This window comes from Felis catus, chromosome B4 (assembly GCF_018350175.1).
Source record: "Felis catus isolate Fca126 chromosome B4, F.catus_Fca126_mat1.0, whole genome shotgun sequence".
In the NCBI taxonomy this organism is placed as follows: Eukaryota; Metazoa; Chordata; class Mammalia; order Carnivora; family Felidae; genus Felis; species Felis catus.
This window is the reverse complement of record NC_058374.1, coordinates 116555220-116571686: the sequence shown is the minus strand read 5'-3', so window position 1 is coordinate 116571686 and position 16467 is coordinate 116555220. Positions and strand designations below refer to the sequence as shown.

The window sequence follows — 16467 nt, the reverse complement described above, 5'->3', positions numbered from 1 at the left end:
CTTATTCTTGAGAGAGAGAGAGAGAGAGCATGAACAGGGGAGGAGCAGTGCAAGAGAGGGACACAGAACCCGAAGCAGGCTCCAGGCTCTGAGCTGTCAGCACAGAGCCTGATATGGGGCTCAAACCCACAAACCTCAAGATCATAACCTGAGCCAAAGTCGGATGCTTAAACCGACTGAGCCACCCAGGTGCCCCTCCTATTAAATTATTAAAAACTTATGATTAAATGGATTTGCCTCAGTTACATGAAAAATTAACTCATGCAAGTTAGTCACCTGTCAATAATTACTGTCAGTTATTTACCTGTCAATAAATTGTTACTGTACTTATGGTATTTTTCCTATATTTTTGTTTCTAGTATGTTTACAGCTTCATTTTCTAATATAAGTGTGAATTACAGAGACATGTTGTGATCAACAGAAATGGAAGAATAAATCAATTTTTGCTTTGTCTGTGTTTCATTCATAGCATGCTACTTTAGTTCAAATAACGAGTCTGCTGAGCTATAGCACAGTCTCATGGCATTTAGTTCTTATTTCCTTGGTTTGTTTGGGTATGGAAACAATGTCCTATGATTAAACCAAATCAGTTGAATTTTTCTTCCCACATGATTTCTAATAATTTATCAAAATACTTCATATTTTACATTACTTATAGTATATAAGTCTCTATAAGTCACCAGAGTGAAATGACTCCTAGGCTCCCTTCCAATTAACACTCCATTGATTTATAATTTTGTGAAATGTATCAAAACATAGTTTTTTATGCTTTAATGTTCACCACCTTTATTATGTGAATCAGAATATTAGTATTTATTTTTTAAAGAAAATTGACCTATTTTACTAACATAATTATAACCAGATCTTGTTTTTCAGCCTCAAAAGTTTCACTTCTTTTTTAACTACTTCGGAGGAGTAAGAATTTACCAACATGATTTAGCAATCCAGAGAATTTGGTTTTTGCTGGAAAAACTCCCCATGACATTATTAGGTCAACTGCACCCATAGCTTTTAAATGATGGCTCTGAGATTTAAACTCAGATTAAAGTTTAATTTTGTATTAAAGCCTTAAAACCATATTCTTAAATTTCCTTAGCAATTTGCCTTAAATGTGTTTCTCCTGACTTGTCTCCAATAACTTCAGAAATCAAACCTGAGTCAATACATGAGTTCTTAATTAAATATATTCAAACATACAATTTTAATGAAGTACAATTTTAAAGAAGACTTAACTAGTGAAGGCAGATAATACAGACAACTTAAAAAAATAAGCCAAAGATCACAAATCAAAGACCAGCAAGAGTCTGGTCCTAGCTAGTCCAGATATGTGGGTTTTAATAATGATAGCTGAAAAAAAAATAAGAATTTAAGGTATGATAACCATTATTAGGTCATTTACTGCCATGACTTTCCTCACTGTAGGCAGAGTGTAAAAATTTTGTCCTCAAGAGTGACCTGACCCTAAATAGTTTCTGTACTGGCTCTGTCCTGGTAAAATAAACTCTGGAAATGTTCATATCAAAAGCTGTCAGGATATTACTCTTAACAAGAATTATCCTGTCAAAATATCACTGTAAAATTTGGAAAGCATAATTATAAGTTTTGCATCACAAAATATTTTTCCCAGTGGGCTTCTTTTAGATGTAGGATGTCAACTATTAAAACTAGTCAAAAGCCTGATAATACAAAGTGAAATATTCTTAGAAAAGTAATAAGAATACCTACTTATGTCACATTGGCGTATTTGTTTTAATTTCCTAAGATATCCATGGCAAGGAAAACAAAGTCCTAGACAGAGGTTCTTAGATTTGACTGAGCATACACACCACCTAGGTCTCATCCCAAAATGACTGATTAAGAATGACTGGGAGTTATGGCCCCAAATCTGCATTTTAAAAATAAGACCTCCAGTTTATTCTAATATAGGCATCCTATAAAAAACAAAAACAAAAACAAAAACTGAGAAACACTGACTTTTAGACTATTATAAGAGAACATTAGAAATATTCACAGGGAAGATACTATTTTATCTCAGCAATATTTTATAAGATGAAAGAAATTTTAAAAACTACACAAAAAAAGAACCTTCAATTAAAGTCCCAAGATCCTTGTATTATGGTTTCAACAAGTAGAATATTTGCAGATAAAACAGATCAGATTGGAAGATTAGGAATTCCTCATTAAAGTTAGTTTTTAAAAATTTATAACAAAATCAGTCTTTGAATGCTTAGAGAGCATTGAATAAAACTGATGAAATATTATGAAGACATTTTCCCCAAGCTGGTGTAAATAAAAATAATACAATAAAAGAATTAAAAATTATTAAACTCTAATTCTTCCTGTGTAAGGTCACAGATTAGGGGAACAATTACCAAGTGTTCCCATAATTGCTTCTTCTAAATCCAAGGGGAAAAAGACTTGGCAAACTATGTAATCTAAAAAGAAAATATTATTATTTATGAATACGATTGTCAGTTTCAAAACAAGATTTTTGTTTTTGAAATTTAGCTACTTCTAAGTGGTAAACTGGGCCCACCCTGTGATGTTTCTAAGAGCTTGATTATGGACAGTCCCAGAATTTTGGGCAATAGGCAGAATCACTTATAGTACGAAGGATCTCTACTATTCATACAAAGCAGAATCAAGTTTTTCCTCAGGATAAAAAATAAATTTCCTAAGATTACTGGAAAAAATTAAATAAAAATCTCCTCGGTACACATAAATCTACTGACTCAAAGTACTAAGTTTACAGGAATCTGAATGTGTTTCTTAATTCTAAAGACAATCTATATTCGTTGTGTAACTTCCTTTCTAGGACAGCAGCATAAATTATTATTCCTATACTTTCCCCAAATAATGTCTATAAACTATGTCAGTGCGTAGGAGCTATAGGTTTCAAGAAACAATATACTCCTGAAAATATCACATTTTGAAAATGCAATCATGACACTGGACAATTTGGAAAGCAACCTCTTTTAAGAGGTAGTTGTAAATGAAGTACTGAGGAGACAAGGATGCTTTCCAGGAAGCAGGCAGGATGTTTCCAGAATCTCATTAAGGTGGAGAGGATATAGCCTCAGGCTAGAAATCAGCTGAAATGATCTGCTTGTGTTAACGGCACCCAATTATCTGTAGGCAAATAGATACAAAGAACTTTCTGCAAAGGTGCCGATGGGGCCTTGGACTATGGGGCCTTGGACTATACGGATCCTACTTTGACATCATCTCTATTAGTTATAACAAGAACAGAAGAAAAACACAAAATATATTTGAAAGGGTAATTTTTAAAACAGTACAATGTTTTTCTTTTAAAGATTATTAGGACACCTTAAAATTAACTACCGAATACACATATGAACAAGGAAACATAAAAAAAAATGTCATAACCCCAGTATTTTTGAAACTACTTTTTAGTTCCAAACCCCAGTACACATTAATTGTATGAAGTCAATTTTTTTTTATTCAGAACCTGTATCTTTGTTTTAAGACTGGTATAAACAAAAATAAAATACAAACAAGTTGTTATTAACATAATAGCTGCAGCTATGAACTGCAAGAATACAGTAAAAAGGAGTCATACTAAATGTTAATGTTCTTGCAACAGAATTATCCCAGTCATTTTATGGTAGCAAATTCTGGCAAGAAATGATAAATTTGTTTCTTATTAAAAGTACCTAAAGAATTTCCAAGATCGATCAGCTGTGCTGCAAAAAAAAAAAAAAAAAAAAAAAAAAGAGCAGTTTATTCAAAAGAGCCCTTACCTTTCTTATTTTCCTAAAAGATTTGCCATTTACAGGTTAACTACTATTTTCAGATCAGATGTTCAAACCAGGGTTCTTGCTGTAAATTCACATCTTAGCTTTATATATAGTAAACTTAACACTCATTTTCCCTTTCTAGTGGATTATCTAGCCTTGAAGCTAAAACACTTGCATAAAAGCAATAATTTAAAATCCTCCAGGTAAATCTTGGTTCCTACTTCTCTTGTACCTCATTTTCATTTTCTTGTACTATCTGTTCTTCCTCCTCATCACCAAAAGTCTGTTCCTGCATGGTGGTAAAAGAGAGAGATCTAGCAGCCACTTCTGCAGCAAGACCAGCAGTGAAGGTAAAATCCGGTGACAGCTGGAGCCGTGCCAGCCTCTGCTTAATGGAAGGCTGTAATAAGTCCCCGGGAGCTGGATGGGCAGTGGACAGGCTCCCTACGTCCGCCTGCCGAGATTCCTCTTCACTCTCACATTGGGAACACACTCTTTCTTCAGTTCCTTGGAGGAAGACTTCATTTGCAGAATTGTCTTTATTTTTACCATCTAGAGGGTTTTCACATAAATACTCAGTCCTACTACTTATTTCATTGTCAGCTGTGGAGGGTTTACTATTTTCCTCTTCAGTATCATTTTTACCAACTGTCCCCATATCTGAATCCACTGATGGTTCTGAATTACTTATGGGTTCCACTGGGTCTACAGGAGACAAGGATTTCAACACAGCTTCAAAGAAAAAAAAAAAAAGAAAGAAAGAAAGAAAAAGAAAAAAAAAGAAAGAAAAATAATAACTAAGGACCCAACAATGATTTAAACTTTAATTTAAACTTCCAGTCGTTATTTTTCTAATAAAGAACAATAAATAAAAGCTAAATAAATCTTTCTATTAAATCTATATACATTTATAAATCCAGAGAACTTTGTAAGAGATAAAATGCCTAAGAAATGAAATGAGATGGGGTTTTAATGAAGATTTTAAAACACCTCACACATTGTATTATTCAAAATATTAAAGCAGTGGTTCTCAAAGTGTGGTCCCCGAACCAACAGCATCAGTTATTTGGTAGAAATGCAAATTCCCACCAGGACCTACTGAATGGCAAACTGTGAATGAGGACTGGCTGTGTTTACAAACCCTACGCTTGATTCTGATGCACACTAAAGTTTGAGAACCATCTTATGAAAGAATAAGCAGCATGATTTTTACTGATAATATGTCAGATAAAAGGCCTGAAGTAATCCAGATAATAATCATATCTTTAACACATATATATTTACAAGTGAAAACAGTATGGGGAAAAAAAAATGCACACAATCCTATTCGCTTGCCAACCACCTAACAAGACCCTGATGAAAGTAAAGCCATAACTTCCACACATTTTGTAATGTCACATAAAAGTATAAAACAAAATAAAATCTGTATTCAAGATCAACTACTGTACAAAGCATAATACATAAACATTATATCCATACGGCAGAAGGTGTCCTTTCAAGGAAAATGAAGTTTTATTTAGCCCCTCTTGATGTTAGTAGGCAGTGGGTTGCTTGCTAGGCAGTCTCTCCTCCCAGTATGAGGGGTTAGTACAATACAATATATTAGGAAGCATGACGGAAGAAAAACAAGTGCTTCTTGAAGATCTGGCGTTTATTTAAAAAATAATTTGTAAAAGGTGTCCATTTCCAAGAAACAGATCCCTAAGCTGCAGTAACTCCACTAGAGAAGCAGCAACAACAGAAAACAATGGCCACAGCAGGTTCCAGTGTAGAATATCCCTCTCTAATTCCATGCGGACTTTACCCCTGTAGGCAGAGATGAAAACAACTCTGGAAGATGTACTGAAATTTTTCACGGAAAAAGCATTTTATGGTATCAGCAGCTTTTTACTTATTTCACAAACAAAATCAGCAATACTGCGCTTTCTAACGTAGCTACCCAAAGCATATACCTGAAAAAAGACACATTTCTCTCATTATATCTTTGCCCATACTGTCAGTAGGATAATTTTAAAGCTATATGGAGAAAATACTAAACAATAGAAAGGATACAAATGTATATACAAGGCTATTCTCAGTCTTCATGTACATTTTTAGGCAATAAATCTAGTTCTTAAAGAATGCAACATGTATTAGATGTTGATTGATATCCCTGATTATTGTTAATTAAATAGGGCAATATAATCTGCACATCTGGAGGATCAAGTGTTAACATTGCTAGAATGTAAAGCTCCAGGAGTACAGGGATTTTTGTCTCTTGATTTATGCACTAGGGATATAGCAGTGAACAGTGCCTCAGTAACTACTTGTTGAATGAATAATTTGCTGAATGAACACTGTGGGGGATAATAAAGCTCCTACTGAAAGAGACTGTAATTTCATTATAGAGACAAAAACATTGAATGCACAGAAAACAATAGTGCCTAAAACGATACTCTCAATCCCTGATTCATGCAGACCCAAAATATGAACAAGCAGGCTGCAGGAACTCTTTACTGCTGCACCTGGGAAGTTTTTAATCTGCTACATATGTTGCTGCTCAAGACACGGTTACAATTCCCTCCAGGGCCCCTCTGGTGTGAGGGTCTGTAGTGGTGGGAGAGGTAGCAGGGCTGGAACAGAGGATTCATGGAGGAGCAACTGGTAGAAAGGACAGCTTGGTGGAGAAGACAGAATTCTTAGCAAAGAGATCAGCATGTATGTTTTTATTTTTTTTTAAGTTTTTTTTTTTTTTAAAGTAAACTCTACACCCAATGTGGGGGCTTGAACTCACAACCCCAAGATGAAGTCACATGTTCTATCGACTGAGCCAGCCAGGCACCGCAGCATGAATGTTTTTCATGAATAAAAATAGTAAGTTTGTGGGACCACAGTCTAATTAGATAAATATAACCAGAGGAAGATATCCATATCAGAAAGAGTGATAAATATAATTAAATATGATGGATTCATATGATAGAGAGGCTTGAAACCAGGAAAAAGAGTTTAGATTTAATAGAGTGGGAAAGGGGGAACCACTGCAGGTTTTAAAGATAGAGAGCTATCAGGGCACCTGAGTGGCTCAGTTGGTTAAACACCCAGCTTCAGCTCAGGTCATGATCTCACGGCTCATGGGTTCGAGCCCCTGTCAGGCTCTGTGCTGACAGCTCAGAGCCTGGAGCCTGCTTCAGATTCTGTGTCTCCCTCTCTCTCTGCCCCTCCCCGACTCATTCTCATTCTCTCTCTCTCTCTCTCTCTCTCTCAAAAATAGATAAACATTAAAAAAAATAAAAAAAAAAAGACAGAGAGCTATTATCATTGTACTGTTTGAGAAAAATCTGGAGGCAGCCTGCAAGGACAGAAGCTAGCTTATGAAGCTACCTTCTAAGGAAAGCTTAGAAGAAAAAGGTATTGAAAATAGAAGTCAGCTGGGGCGCCTCGCTGACTCAGTACAGCATGTGACTCTTGATCTTGGGGTTGTGAATTTGAGCCCTATGTTGGGGGTAGAGTTTACATGAAAAAAAAGAAGGAAGTCAGTTAAGAGGCTATTACAATGTATGAGCATAATCTAATAAGGATCTGGGCTATAAAGGGGGCCAGTGGGAAGAGGAAGGATGAAATCAACAAAGGTATATCTGGACATGGGACAATGGCAGGACTCCTAAGAGAAGAAAAGAGAAATCTGAGGAAATTTCCAGAAGTACAGGTAATCTATATACTCCCAATGAAAAAAAGAATGGGAAAGGAAGGCAGTTGATTTTGAGGTTTCAGGTAAGTACTCTAAAATGGAAGAGGAATCCCATTCTACCTCTTGGAAATCTACAGGAGTTAATTCCTCAATTAGAAATTAGCTAGTCTGATACTGTCAAGATGCCCTCATTCCTTCCCTCACCTCGCATGAAGTCCAACCAAAGAAAAGAGTGGCAAACATAAAGGAGTTTAATGCTAATCGTCAGTATTGTCAAATCATCCAATTTTGTCAATATTGAAGTACGGAGACAGCTTGCACAGAAGCACCTCCTCTTGTCCCATCTACTTAACGTGTTCAAACCAACTGAGAAACCTTAATGATGTAGCTAACTGGCCTAGGTCTTAATCCACTTGTTTCAATGATGAACGTAGAGTTACTAATTTGATGCTTCATTGAGGTATTTATAATATCAACCTAAAGAGAACAGAGTTTAGAATCTCAAATTCACTAATCTGATGCTTCACTGAAGTATTGATAGTATCCACATAAAGAGAAGAGTTTAGAATCTCAAATTCACTAAATTTGAAAACATATTTATTCAACTCACTGCCATTCCAAAATAATTTAGTAAAACATCAAGTTACTGATGAAAAAGCTTGATTTCATATTCCCAATTTGATTATATACCTAGTCTTTTATTGATCATATTGATTTTGTATCTAGAAGAAAAAGCACTATACTTGCTGAGAGATCCCTAAAATTAAAGCTGTAAGAATTACAGCTAAAATAAAAGTCGTAGTTCAAGAAAAAAGAGTCCCCTTCATTAAAATAACCTTTTACTTTGAAGTCAGTGCTTACCATGATCACTAAATAGAAGTTGCTTCCACTTCTGCCTTTCTGCCTCCGATGCTTTAAATCCCAGCACAGATTTTAGTTCTTGGAGTACCCTCTTGGATTCTTCATGCTCACGCTTCTGTCTGTCTCTGTCTTCTTGAGACAAGTAATAAAAATCATCCTTTCTGAAATCACTGTCCATATCTATATCATCTACATAAGCTTCTAATTCCTGAAAATGAATAAAGAAAAAGCACTTTACTTCAAGCAGACAATTTTCTAGTAGCATTCATTACCTTGTACCTACCCATCTCCAAGATTAAACAATGAAGACTCTTGGCACAGGTCACTAAAGCAAAGGTGGGCAAACAAAGCAAACATATTATTATAGGTAAATTGAAGTCTTAAAAAAACTTAGCAGTTGATAATGAAAGGGACCGTGGATAAGAAAGTTTAATAACTTCAATCATTATTTTTCTGCTCTGATACCATCCTGTAGATCTAGTTAATATTATAGTTATTAGCTCTGCCAAAACAAATCAAAATTAGAAGGGCTGGTGGTTTGGGGAAGTGGTCAGGTATATTAGCCTTCTTGTGGCCGTATTTGTGGTTCTTTCTGACTTCCCAGGAGGTTTGAACACTATTCCTAGAATTGGGGAATACCTCATCTTATGGTTCTTCTTATCACTAAGACACAGACGAGGCCCCTTGCTTACCCAGCCTCCCTTGCAGTTATGATTCAGGCAAATGACTCGGGATCCTCTAATCATATGTATATAGATCAGATCGGACCCAGAAGTTTGTTACAAGGAAAGCAGGCATTTTAAGGAATCCACTCTGGCAAGAATGGTGGCAGATAAGTTTCCAGAGGTAGAGGTTCTGAAGGTAGTTTTTATTATTCAGCAATGATGGAGCGAGTGACAATGTCTGCAACCAGTGACTGGGCAATGATGTTGCTGGAACTGGAACAGTCCTTTTGAGTAAATTGGGCTGTTCACCCCATCCTAGTTCAAACGTAACTATGAGGCCCTCAGAGATATTCTGTCAGTCACCTCCTGGTTTTTTAAACAAATTTATTGTTTGTTAAACAGATTGGTCTCCCTTTGCAATTAAGAATGCTGAGTAGACAATATGACTGAAGGAAAAAAAGTTTTCCTTAGCATAAACAAAAGAAATCTTTGTCAGTATCAAAAGAAATCATTGAAAAATTGGTTTTTTTAGTTTTTTTTTTTTTCAACGTTTTTTATTTATTTTTGGGACAGAGAGAGACATAGCATGAACGGGGGAGGGGCAGAGAGACAGGGAGACACAGAATCGGAAACAGGCTCCAGGCTCCGAGCCGTCAGCCCAGAGCCCGACGCGGGGCTCGAACTCACGGACCGCGAGATCATGACCTGGCTGAAGTCGGACGCTTAACCGACTGCGCTACCCAGGCGCCCCGAAAAACTGTTTTTTTAAACGAGGTATAACATACATGCTGCCAAATACACAAATCTTAAGTGTACAGGATTTTTACATATGTATACAGTCTGGTAACCACCACTCACATTTCCAGTATTGTAGAAGGCACCTTTGCCAATGCATTAATTTTTAAGGTATTTAATCACTTTTAAGTGTCTAAGAAATAGACAGTAAGATACAAATAACATGAAAACTTGCTGGTAGGGGCAACCGGGTGGCTCAATTGGCTGAAAGTCTGACTTTGGCTCAGGTCATGGTCTCACCATTTGTGAGCTCAAGCCCCGCATCAGGTTTGGTGCTGTCAGCACAGGGCCTGCGTGGGATCCTCTGTCCCCTTTTCTCTCTCTGCCCCTCCTCCACTCATTCATTCATTCATTCTCTCTCTCTCTCTGTCTCTCTCTCCCCTGCCCCTCTTTGTCAAAAATAAATAAAATATTAAAGAAAAAAATCGTTATAAAAATTTGCTGGTAGATTCAGTGGATTCAAACTCAAGGTACTAAGAATTAATGATTTGTTATCAGTTCAATATATTGTGTGGTAATTTTGAAGTTCATCACAAACATAAATTTAACAACTTAGTAATGATCCACACCACTTACAGAGATAGATAGGTAAACTCTGTATGGGAAACTCTTCTTTAGGGGGAAGAAAACAGCAATTTTCACCATTACCTGCTCCTCCGGGATTGGATCTTTGTCCGCAATGTGTAGAGTTGGCTGTGTCAAAGGTACCACAGTACAACGTGGGTTTTCACACACCGTTTCAGGCTTGCCTTAAAAGCAATAGGCCACACAGAAATGAGTGAACATCGAATTAAAAAAAAAAACATTTTTAGTACTAATATTTTGCCAATTTCATAGTCTGGCATTCTAATTATAACTTTCAATTTATAAAAAAATTAAGGATGTTAAAGTTAACAATGGTAATAGCGGTAGATTTACAATGTAAGTTAAACTCTCAGAGGAGAAACTTGTTTTCCTCTCCCTTCTTCACCTCACCATAGTATCTGGTTCACAACAGGTACTTCCTCTCTAAATTCTCGCTAAACAAATCAACTTTTGTTCATGGCATGGGAAGTCTCAAGACAGACCATCACTCTTCCCCACAAAAAATAAACTTCAATCTTACATTTCCCTTATATTATTTTTACTCTCAGAAGTTAGAATTGGAAATGGGTTTCACAAGTCATAGCTTGAAAAGATCACCCAGGTGTTAACTTTAATTACTTAACATTGGTATTTGGTATCTAACCATGGGGTTCTCATATTCTCATATCCAGCTCTCTACCTTCCAACATTATCTCTCTACTTAAAAAGAAGTAGGCTTGGGCACGTGGGTGGCTCAGTTGGTTAAGCATCTGACTCTTGGTTTTCGCTCAGGTCATGATCTCTGTTTGTGAGTTAGAGCCCTGTGTTGGGCTCTACGCTGACAGTGTGGAGCCTGCTTGGGATTGTCTCCCTCTCTCTCTCTCTGCCCCTCCCCTGCTCACTCACTCTCTCTCAAAATAAATAAATAAACATTAAAAAGAAGTAGGCTTTAGGGGTGCGTAAGTGGTTCAGTCAATTGAGTGTCCGACTCTTGGTTTTGGCTTAGGTATTACCTCACGGTTCGTGAGACTTCGGCTTTGTGCTGAAAGTGCAGGGCCTGCTTGGGATTCTCTCTCCCTCTCTCTCTCTCTCTGGCTCTGCCCATGCTCGCTCACTCAGTCCCTCTCTCTCTCTCTCTCTCTCTCTCAAAATAAATAAACTTAAAAAAGAATTAGGCTTTAGACATCTAGATTTCTACCTTTTAAAAGTAATGACAGATAACTGGTTGGGACCAGAGTTAGGGGAGACTCCTGGCTGTCAAGGGCTAGTGTGGACAAAGCAAGCTGGACTGGAATGAGACAGGATGGGAAGGACTCTCACTAGGTGTGAGTCAGCAGCAATGTGGCTTAGGAGACAGTCCATATTATCAGGTGATTGCTTACATACAAGGCATTGAATAAATAAGTTAATACCGAAGATAATGAGAGCCAAGTTTCTCATGGTGGTACAAATATACAGAGGGAGAAGTACAGGAAGAACCATGGAACTGATTTGGAGGTATCGATGCGAACCCATGGTTTATAACATACATGGACAGATGTAGGAATATGTATGTATAAGTATATACACAGATATATTTCACTGTCCTCTACACTGAAAATTGGTAAAAACAAGAACATCCCAGTGGCTATGAGCATACTTAACACCCACAAGGGGCACCCCTTAGGGCTAGGGGCAAGTAAAGTATAAAGAAGTGATCAAAAAATGATCAAAAAATGACACAAACCTTAAATGGGTTCCCTCTGGTCAAACTTTGTACAATTTGAGCAACAAAATAACAAATTATGATCCACAGAATAAAATAAGAATCCATACATCCATATTGATATAAATAAGCAGAAAAGGGGGATGCTTTGGCTCACAATAGAATGCCAACTAGTAAGTATAAAAGGAAAAATGGAATTAGAAAATTACCATCTGGCAACCATCACAATAATATCTAATTCAAGCAAGATCCACAAATGGATGCTAAAACTAGTGGGGGAAAACATTTAAGCTATTTTATTTTTTACTCAATAAAATTCTCTCTTGTTGGTATATAATTTTATGAGTTTAGACAAATTAGAGTCATATAACCACTACCACCACAACTAAGATAGAGAACAGTTCCTTCACCTCAAAACATTTATGTTATTCATCTCTCCATATCCAACTCCAAATAACCATTGGTATGTTTGCTGTTCCCATGAAATTTTACTGTTTTAAGAATGTCATTTAAATGGGATCACAGACTATGTAGTGATTAACACAACGCATTAGTGATTCCTCCGTCTTAATGATGTATCAGTAGTTCATTTCTTCTTTTTTTGCTGAGCACTATTCCATTGTGTGGATGGATAGAACAGTTTATCTATTCACCAGCTGAAGGACACTTGGTCTGCTTCTAGTTTTTAGTGATCATGAATAAAGCCATTATAAACATTTGTTTATAGATTTTCATGTGAACATTAAATTTTTATATCTCGTGAGTAAATATCTGGAATACTAGTGCATCATATAGATTGTATATGCTTAATAGCGAGTAAATATTTGGTGAAGAAAGGATATTTATATAACCTCAGGATATTTTTTTTTAATAAAATACTTATCATGAAAGACAAGAAAAGCTAAAGTGAATGAAGAGCATAAAAGCTAAATGCCATGTGTAATCTGGACATATAACATGACTATTGAATCAATCAGTGAAATTAGAATGGGATCTGTGGATTAGAAAGCAATTTATATCAGTGCTCATGTCTTCATTTTGGTGGTATATTGTGGGTATGTAGGAGAATGTCCATTTTTCAAAATGCAAACAGAAGATTTAGGGGTAATGTGGTCTCATGTCTGCATCTTACTCTCAAATGGTTCAGAATAATACTACCAAAAGAGGGGCACCTGGGTGGCTCAGTCGGTCGAGTGTCCAACTTCAGCTCAGGTCATGATCTCGCAGTTTGTGAGTTCGAGCCCCACGTCAGGCTCTGTGCTGACAGCTCAGAGCCTGGAGCCTGCTTCAGATTCTGGGTCTCCCTCTCTCTCTGCCCCTCCCTGCTCATGCTCACTCTCTCTCAAAAATAAATAAACATTAAAAAAAAAATTAAAAAAATACTACCAAAAGAATTTATACATGGATACATAAGGAGGTAAGGCCAATATGGTAGAATGTCAACAACTGAGGAATATGGATGAAGGGTACCGTGAGCTATGGTGATACTTCTGTAGTTTTAAAATAACTTAAAAAAGAGCTAACAGCTAGGGCACCTGAGTGGCTCAGGTGGTTGAGCATCCAACTCTTGATTTTGGTTCAGGTCATGATCTCACGGTTTGTGAGTCTGAGCCCTGTGGTGGGCTCTGCAGGGGCCTCCTTGGGATTCTCTCTCTCTTTCTCTCTGCCCTTCCCTCGCTTGCATGAGCATGCATGTGTGAGCACTCTCTCTCAAAATAAACAAATGAACATTAAAAAAAAAAACAGCTAACAGTTAAATAAATCACCTGCTTCTTAAAAAAAATCATATAAATATTTTATTCAAAGTTGTATAGCCATGGCCACTATAAGCGTTTTACAGAGAAAAGTTTGAAAAATGACTTGTATCTTAATTCTTATCACTATCACCTATAAGCAAAAGCCACATATGGAGAACATAATGACTTATCACCTGCCCGATGATTTGGAGACAGTTTTGACAATTATGTTTAAGTGACTAAGATTCAGCATCTCAGAGTATGCTAAGGGGAGGGATGAATGGGATGTATCTTTTAATACCCAGTGGTGTTCTGAATGTTTCCATTTGAAGAAAATGTACTCAAAAGCTCTAGACTTAAGTCACATCAGAAAGTTTAACATGCATAAATATTTGCACATATTAAAAATCCTTGGCAAATTTACCCTTTGAAGAAAAAAATTACTTGCCAATTACATTTTAGATATAAAGGAAATCTATTGGTGATGTATCAGTAATTAGCATGTTAACATTTCCTTTGAATAAAGTTAATACTTCCCCTATGTAAAGACTTATTCAGCTTCTTAAAGACATTGAAGTATTACAGATCTAGCTGGAAACAAAAAAATGACTAACAGGATGATAAAGCATTAATCATCTTTGCCAGCAATACAATTTCTATACATAAATCTGATTAGCTTTATCATAAAGGTCCAAGGGATAAACATGGTATTGTTTGGTAGCACAAGTTCAGAAATTAATATGCCAAATATTTACAATGAATTAGTGATTAGTAAAAATGGGTCAAATTAAAGCAGTTTTGCATAAAATTTCAAGATTGCCCATTTGCCTAGCAATACAAAGCATTCCAATGTTACCATTAAATAATGGCATTTAATACATTTTAGACCCTTAATAACAAGTATGCAGTGCCACCTATTATAGCATTTATTTATCATTTATGAATGGCTGAAGTGTTTTATCTTAAAAGCAAGATTCAACTTCTGGCCCTTAACTATCAAACTCATTATTACACTAATGGGAAAAGAGTTTCTAAAAGTTCTAATTATGGAATACTACCTATTAAAATCTATCCCTTCATTTAAGTTCATTATTATTATTTTTAATGTTTATTTATGTTTGAGAGAGAGAGAGAGAGACAGAGCACAAGTGGGGAAGGCGCAAAGAGAGAGGGAGACACAGAATCTGAAGCAGGCTCGTCAGCACTGAGCCAACGCGGGGCTCAAACTCACGGACCGCAAGATCATGACCTGAGCCAAAGTCAGACACTTAACCAACTGAGCCACCCAGGTGCCCCTCACTGAAGTTTTTGAAAAGGAGGTTTACGATTCAGAGAACTTTCAAAACATATTCATTTATTGTTTACAAAGTAAGAGCCAGACTATATATTCAGTGTCAGTTTGTATGTATAAGTTCAACTTTCTTTTAGTAAATTAAGTTTTGTCATGTCGCTTTCATCGTGGAGATGAGAAATCTACCTAATAAAACCCTACTGGAGTGGAGTAAGCATGTCTGACAAGTGTGTATGAAAGGAAGCACTCATTGGTACCTTTCCTATCTGTGTTTCTTCGGAGCAGTCGGTCCACTTGAGAAATGGCCTCTTCCCAGCAATTGTTGCTCGCCTGAACATGGGGCTGAATCAACTTCAACTTCTGTTCTAGGATTTGATAAGATTCTGATACTAGTTCTTGTGTTTCTTTAGTACAAACAAGCTTTTCAAGTTCATCTTCAAGAATTATTACCCTGAGTAATAAAGAAAAACAGAAACTGATTTCTAAAATATTAAGTGGAAAATTTATAACGCACAGGACTTATTTAAGAAATAAGCTTAAAAGATGAAGTTCTGGAGATGGAAAGTGGTGATGGTTGCATAACAATGTATGTTTACTTTTTTAGGCCACTAAATTGTACACTTAAAAATGATTAAATAATACATTTCATGTTATGTGTATTTTATCATAATGTTGTAAAAAGCTTATAAAGAGTATCACCTATTTATTCAACAATATTTCTTTTACATATATGAGGCATTTTATGAGCTGAAATGATAAATTAAGCTCATTTCATACTTAACAGGAAAAATAGCTAAATCAGGGAAATTATGCATTATAGAGAAATATAATACAATATCATAAAAAGTTATAACTAACATTTTATTTCCATTTTACAGATGAGGAATTAGGTCCAGAGAGTTAAAGAAACTTGCCCAGAGTTATACAGCTGTTAGCTGTAAATATGGGCTGAAGCTAAGCCCCAAAGTATAATACCACAGAAAGATAGTGTTATAAGAATTCAGAAGAGGGGGAAGGTGCTACCAGCTATGGGTACAGACAGGGAACAGCTAAGGAAAAGGTACTTTTGAGGAAGCACTGAAGGGTGGATAAAATGTGAACATGTACAAAAGATGAGAAAGTTCATTCTAAATGGTATATGGGAAAAGGCATTTATGCAGTTTGTTTGGACTGAAGGAAAAGAATGAGAAGGACTGAAAAGCAGACTATAATAGAGTTATAGCAAATTCTTTCCATAGAATGTTTTACACAGACTTCAGTCTATGCTGCTTGTACTCTGTAACCAGTGAAGATGTTTAAGGGAGAAAGCAAATATATGCCTCAGAAACATTAATCTGGCAGGGAGCTCTCTGGAGGCAGGGAGAACAGTTAAAGGGTTAATGCCCTAGTATCAGCAACTGGGAAAAGCAATGGGGACAAGTGAGG

At 36.3% G+C, this 16467-nt stretch overlaps 1 protein-coding gene across 12 annotated transcripts in view; it reads right to left on the bottom strand.

Annotated features, from left to right (window-relative positions):
- VEZT (vezatin, adherens junctions transmembrane protein) overlaps nt 1-16467 on the bottom strand; it is a 78388-nt gene that overhangs the window by 12178 nt on the left and 49743 nt on the right. For 6 of the 12 annotated variants that reach the window (XM_023257318.2, XM_023257319.2, XM_023257321.2 and 3 more), the window contains 4 exons: nt 15300-15493; nt 10395-10495; nt 8287-8494; nt 1167-4490 (listed from right to left, as the gene is read on the bottom strand). In XM_023257318.2, the coding sequence (XP_023113086.2) occupies nt 3976-4490; nt 8287-8494; nt 10395-10495; nt 15300-15493 (1018 nt within the window). In that variant the 3' untranslated portion in view covers nt 1167-3975. Of the gene's footprint in view, nt 1-1166; nt 4491-5391; nt 5565-8286; nt 8495-10394; nt 10496-15299; nt 15494-16467 lie in introns of those variants that run through there. The other 6 variants (XM_023257323.2, XM_023257324.2, XM_023257325.2 and 3 more) reach the window with 2 other exon arrangements.